At 56.3% G+C, this 5,846-nt stretch overlaps 1 protein-coding gene across 1 annotated transcript; it reads left to right on the top strand.

Annotated features, from left to right (window-relative positions):
- Positions 1-653: 653 nt before the first annotated feature.
- On the top strand, positions 654-2,382 carry HOXB13 (homeobox B13). The gene is made up of 2 exons (XM_027737658.2): positions 654-1,251; positions 2,123-2,382. Exons 1-2 carry the CDS (start codon positions 654-656, stop codon positions 2,380-2,382), a joined length of 858 nt encoding a protein of 285 aa, XP_027593459.1.
- Positions 2,383-5,846: the final 3,464 nt, after the last annotated feature.

Genomic DNA, 5,846 nt, shown 5'->3' with positions numbered 1-5,846 from the left:
CCCACTTAGGCCGAGATGGGCCGCTGGGTCTGCTCGGGCTGTGCTGGGATTTTTGCGAGGGCAGAAGGCCCCGAACCTGCGTGGGAATGATCCACACAAAAAAAGAAAAAAAAAAAAAAGGTGATTTAACCTGAACTCGGATTTTTCCACCGTGATTCTCTCTTTCCCCCTGCCCTCCCTCCCCTCGTTCTCCCCATTTCTCCACCTCTGCCTTTCCCCTTTTTTTATTTTTTTTTTCCAAGATGCAGCGCAGGAGGCGCTTCCCGCGTACCCGCCTGTCAAGTGCGGGGGAAGGGGGGTCGTGTCCTCCTCCTCCTCCTCCTCTTCCTCCTCCTCCTTCTCCTCCTTCTCTTGCAATAAAAGTATTTTCGCAATTTCTGCAGCCGGGGTTTATTGGGGCTGGAAGGTTGGGTGTTTTTTTTTTTTCCTTCTGTGCGGGGTTGGTTTTTTTTTTCCCTCCTCTCCGTCCTTTTCCCCCGCCAGCAGCAGCCAATGAGGCAGCCCCCGCCCGTTGCGTCAGGGCAGCCCGGCGGGGAAAGGCAGCTCTCGGCAGCTCTCTCAGCCTTTTAAAAAGATCCGGGGACCCCCCTCGGGCAGTGCCCGGGTGCCGCCGAGCAGGCTCTCCCCATGCCCCGGCCCCCGCGCCGCCCCCCATGCAGCCCCCGGAGCCCCGGGGCCTCGAGGGGCTCCTGGCAGCCGGCGGCTTCGCAGGCGGCCAGGGCAGGGGGCTGCTGCCTCCTCCGCCCCCGGCCCTCGGCGGCCCTTCGCCTCCCCCCGGGGTGAACCCCGGGTTCCCCGCGGAGGGGCCGCCCGAGCCCCCCAAGCCGTGCCCCGCCGCCCCGCCCGCCCCGCCGGGTCCCGCCGCCTCCGCGCCGCTGCCCTACGGATACTTCGGCAGCGGGTACTACTCGTGCCGCGTGGCCCGCAGCGCCCTGAAAGCCGGCCCGGCCCAGGGGCCCTTCCCCGCCGACAAATACCTGGAGCCCCCCGGGGGCAGCGAGGACTTCCAGAGCCGCCCCGCCGAGTTCGCCTTCTACCCCGGCTACGGGGCCCCGTACCAGCCCGTGGCCGGCTACCTGGACGTGTCGGTGGTGCCGGGGCTGGGCGGCCCCGGGGAGGCCCGGCACGAGACTCTGCTGCCCGTGGATGGCTATCACCAGCCCTGGGCTCTGGGCGGCGGCTGGAGCGGCCAAATGTGCTGCCCCAAGGAGCAGGGGCAGGCCGGGTACCTCCTGAAATCCGCCTTCGCAGGTAAAGTCCCCTCTTCTGGGGCTGGGAGAGGATAAAGGGGGGTCGGGGGGGGGCCGAAATGATCGCCGAGGGTTAAAATGATCTGCTGTGGGTTTGTTCTTGCCATCCAGGAACACTCGCTCGAGAGTTGGACCAAATGAGGTTTCACAAAATTAGTTATGATTTAGGTTATCACCGCCCTTTGCAACTCATCGCCCCGCGAGCAGGGAGGCAGATGATGTTAGCGGGGTTCGGGTGACGGTAATATCGGGGTTCAGATGGCGCTGTTACCGGCGTACAGACGCTGATATTATCGGGGTACAAGCGGTGACATTATCCGCCTTCCGGTGGTGACACTATCCTGGGTCAGCCACGACCCGGGTCAGCCGCAGCCCGCAAGCAGCGCTGGGATTCGGGGAGCTTAAAAGGGAACAGGGGGTGCACATGGCCCCCATATTTCAGGGCCGTGAAGGAGGGGGGCTCTTCCCATCGCCCACGCCCCTCCCGTGGCATTGAACCTTCCCCCGGCCCTGCTCGGCCGAGTAGAAACCGCGGTGTTAGCGCGGCTCTCACCCGTGTCGGGACTGTGCCAATACCTGGATTTCCTCATTAAAAAAAAATAAAAATAAAAATAAAATTAAAAAAAAAAAATCCCAACTTAGAAATTCAGGGAAGGAAAAATAAAAATCTATAAATATCAATAGGGAGAATACAGAAATTAATGACAGAACTGAAATATCTTTAAACATCATCGCTGCCGCGAGGCTGGAGAGAAGAAACGGGAGGGGGGCAGGGAGAGAGGAAGGGAGGGTGCTGTGCGCGGGGAGGTGGGTGCAGGGGGGGTGCAGGGGGCCCGGGGACCCCACTGAGCCCCGTGTCTCCCCTCGCCCAGACTCCGCCGGGCAGTTGCCCCCCGACGGCTGCTCCTTCCGCCGGGGCCGCAAGAAGAGGGTCCCGTACAGCAAAGGGCAGCTGAAGGAGCTGGAGAAGGAGTACGCCAGCAGCAAGTTCATCACCCGCGACAAGAGGAGGAAGATCTCGGCCGCCACCAACCTCACGGAGCGACAAATCACCATCTGGTTCCAGAACAGGCGCGTGAAGGAGAAAAAAGTCGTGGCCAAAATCAAAAGCGGCACCGGCGGCACCCCGTGAGGACGCGGCCCCCGCCGAGCCCCCGAGGGGTCCCCGTCCATCCCCGAGGGGTCCCCGTCCATCCCCGAGGGGTCCCCGTCCATCCCCCGCCGTCCCCGGGGGGCTCCGGCACCGCAGCAGAGCCGGGCCCGCGGCCGGGGCAGCGCGGGGGGCGGGCATCGCTTCGAGGGGAGAGACCCCCCGGAGGAGGGGAGATGCCCCCTCCCTGCAGGCAGAGCGCCCCGGACACTTTGCTCTCGCCTCATCACATCGCGCTCCCACCGCTGCGGTTCCAACGGCGCCCTCGGAGCGCAAAAATATCGACGAAAAACTGGCCTGATTGCGTTAATTAACCCCAACACGCAGCTCCCGGAGTGCGGCGGGAGAGGGGTTGTCCGGGGGTGCAGGGAGGGAGGGAGGGAGGGGGGGACACGGAGAATTTGGTCTTTAGGAAAGAAAATCCGTCCCTAAAAAAAAAAAATAATAATCTCCTTAATTCAGGCAGAAGTATCAAAATGCGCTTGTAAGGGAGAATAAATAAATAAATCCGGGTGCGTGGCAGCGAAACGCACCTGAATTATTTGCATAAAGGTGAATGTACAGAAAACACATATCACATATATGTAGGCACGCATTTATAGAGGCACGTACGACTTTTTTTCTTTTCTTTTTTTTTTTGTTTTTTTTTTTGTTTTTTGCGCGCGCGGTTATATATAAAATATACATATGCCCACGCCGATATTTAGCGTTATTTTACCTCTTCTCACACGCGATATTTGTGTCGGTGAGTTTCTCTGTCCCCGGCTCCGTGTCTGCACGTCTGCATTTTATATAGTCCTGGCTGTGTGGATATAAATATGTACTCGGATGAAGGTGTATATACACGTGTTCCATGTACCTGCAAATATCTATGCTCGTGGCTATATTTTGATACAGGTAAACGCGATGCCTATAATTCCAAACGCGCTTTCGTTTGTGCTTAAAATCCGTGTATTTGTACACAGGTTTTTCCTTCTACTAATCCAGAATTATAGCGACTCACTTCGTAGCATGCGCTGAGATAATCCCCGTGTAACACTAAATGATCCTGGTTAATATTAAGAAGCGTCCTCATCCTTTTCAGCGGAATAAATGGGGTGAAATTAAATACACTCGAACGTGCGTTTTTCTCTGCTCTTTTCGGCTTATTCACGGCTCGGGGAAGGGCCGACTCCACCTACACGATTTCTTTGTTTAATATCTCGGCTCGCAGAGTCCCCGCGGCGTTCAAACCTGCCTGAAACTCCCCCCAAAAAAAAACCCCACTCAAAATGCGAATAAACTCCCAAACGCTTTTACCGCGAACAAAAAAAAAAAATTGCCTTTTTTCCCTGCCTCTTCCCTCTTTTTTCGAAATTCGAAGCTTTAAGCCGCGTTTCGCCCTAAATAACGATCATTTCAAATAGTTTGTTGTTTAATAAAATATTTATTAAGTATTTCAGCCCTGGGGCGGCTCCGGGTTCCCGACGGGGCCTGGAGCGGAGCCGGCGCGTTATCCCTGGGTATTTTTCCCTTTTCCCCCAGTTTTCCCCAGATATTTTCTCCCCGAGCTTTGCGGAGGTGCCGAACCCTTCTCCGAGTGACGTCACGCGTGACGTCAGAAGCCCAGGGAGGAGAACAGCCAATGGCGGAGCGCTTTGACCGGTGACGTAACATAGGAGGCGGGGCATACGCCATAAACCCCGCCCACCCGGGGGGAGCCTCCGCGACCCCCGACGGCACAAAAAATTCCCTAAAAAAAAAAAGAGGAGGAAAAGGGGCGCTGCGGCCCCCGGGAGCTGCGTTACCAATAATGGGCTTTCTCGCCCCAATTTCCGTGCGTTCGTACCCAAAGCAGAGCAGAAGAGGCGTGACCCGGCGGGAGGAAAACCCTCGGACGGCCCCCAAAGAAAGGCGAATAAGCCAAGAAAATAAAACAAATCCGGTTGGATTTAGGGGTTTGGAAAGGGACCCTCCTCCCAAACCCTCCCCCCGTGGCGCGTTAAGGGTTAATCCTCTCAGCGAGACGTTTCTTTTCCCCATCCTTTTTTTCCCCCCTCCACCTGGGGATCTTTCCCCGATGTCCCCAAGGTCGCACAGGAACTCCTGGAAACCCCCGGCCACCCCCGGCCCGGTCGGGATCCTCACCCAGTGGGAAACTGGGCTGGAACTGGGAGAGACACGACGCCCCCGCCCCCAACCCCTGCCCTCGGCTCCGGCCCCGGGTCCGGAGCGGAAAATGCAGATGGGAAGGGGAGGAGGAGAGTCTCGGGGAGAGCTGTAAAACCTTTACACGGCGGCCTCAGCAAAGGGCGAGAAAGGCCCGACATCCTCGTAAAACGCCGGGAAGGAGCCGCTGCCGGGGGGCGCCGGGCCAGGTGAAGGCTCCCCCCCTCCCTTTGCCGTTGAACTTGAAACTCAGAAAACCTGGGCCAGAACAGCCCCAAAACCTGGGCCAGAACAGCCCCAAAACCTGGGCGAGAGCAGCCCCAAAACCTGGGCGAGAGCAACCCTGGGAGGTCCCGGCTGGGAAAGGGGATTGGGGGGGCTCTGGGATGCTGTTAGTAAGAAAAATGTGTTTAAAACAGAATCTCCTCTTCTCTCTCTTCTCTTCTCTTCTCTTCTCTTCTCTTCTCTTCTCTTCTCTTCTCTTCTCTTCTCTTCTCTTCTCTTCTCTTCTCTTCTCTTCTCTTCTCTTCTCTTCCTTCTCCCTTCTCTCTTTCCCCTTCCTCCCCTTTTCCCTCTCTCCCTTTCCCTTTTCTTCTCTCTCTCCCTTTCTCCCTCTCTCTCCCCCTCTCCTTTTCCCTCTTCTTTCTTTTCTTTCCCCCAAAACAAATTAACCCATCCCCAAAACACACCTACAGCCCGCAGCCCTGCAGCCAGAGGCGCGTTGGGAACACCTCTGCGAGCCCTCCCCTCCCTTCCCGCCTCCCCCCTTCCCAGCCTTTGACTCCTTTCCTTTGTTCAAGTTCATGCCCACTGCACAAAGTGTCTGGGATGCTTTTTTTCCCCCCCTTCTTTTCCTCCCCTTTCCCCTTCAAAGGATTTTGTCATTGAACTTGAGCCCGCGCTGTAAACATTCTTGGGTCTTACAAGCATCTTGCCGGGATGTCATTAACGGGGACCTCAGACTGCTCTGTCTTTCCCTGCCTCTCCTCCAGCACAATCAGAGGTACATTTTTTTACCTCCTCGCTCCATTTGCTTCTTAGTTCGAGCCCCAAAATTACGGTACAATATTTCATTTTGTACATAAAAAAGGGAGCTCTGCCTCTCTCCCTCTCTTTCCTTTCGAATTTTTTATTACTGTTATTTTTTTCAAGCTCTAAAAAGACGTGAACTCTCAGTGTGCGAGCTGCTCTACGTCACCTTGTAATTTTAGACCTGTAAACAAAATAGGAAAACTCCTCGTCGTAGTTACATCCAATAAATTCAAAATTAAATTCGTTCCTCTCCAGCCCTGCCAGGG

The sequence above is a fragment of the Pipra filicauda genome, unplaced genomic scaffold (genome assembly GCF_003945595.2).
Source record: "Pipra filicauda isolate LSUMZ 115617 unplaced genomic scaffold, ASM394559v2 scaffold524_size386432_pilon, whole genome shotgun sequence".
Taxonomy (NCBI): Eukaryota; Metazoa; Chordata; class Aves; order Passeriformes; family Pipridae; genus Pipra; species Pipra filicauda.
The sequence above is the reverse complement of the archived record's forward strand: the minus strand, read 5'-3'. Positions and strand labels throughout refer to the sequence as shown.

Coding starts and splice junctions, on each gene's coding strand:
- HOXB13 (XM_027737658.2), top strand. CDS start 654: ATGCAGCCCCCGGAGCCCCGGGGCCTCGAGGGGCTCCTGGCAGCCGGC. Junction 1,252..2,122: donor CCTGAAATCCGCCTTCGCAG/GTAAAGTCCCCT, acceptor CCCCTCGCCCAG/ACTCCGCCGGGCAGTTGCCC.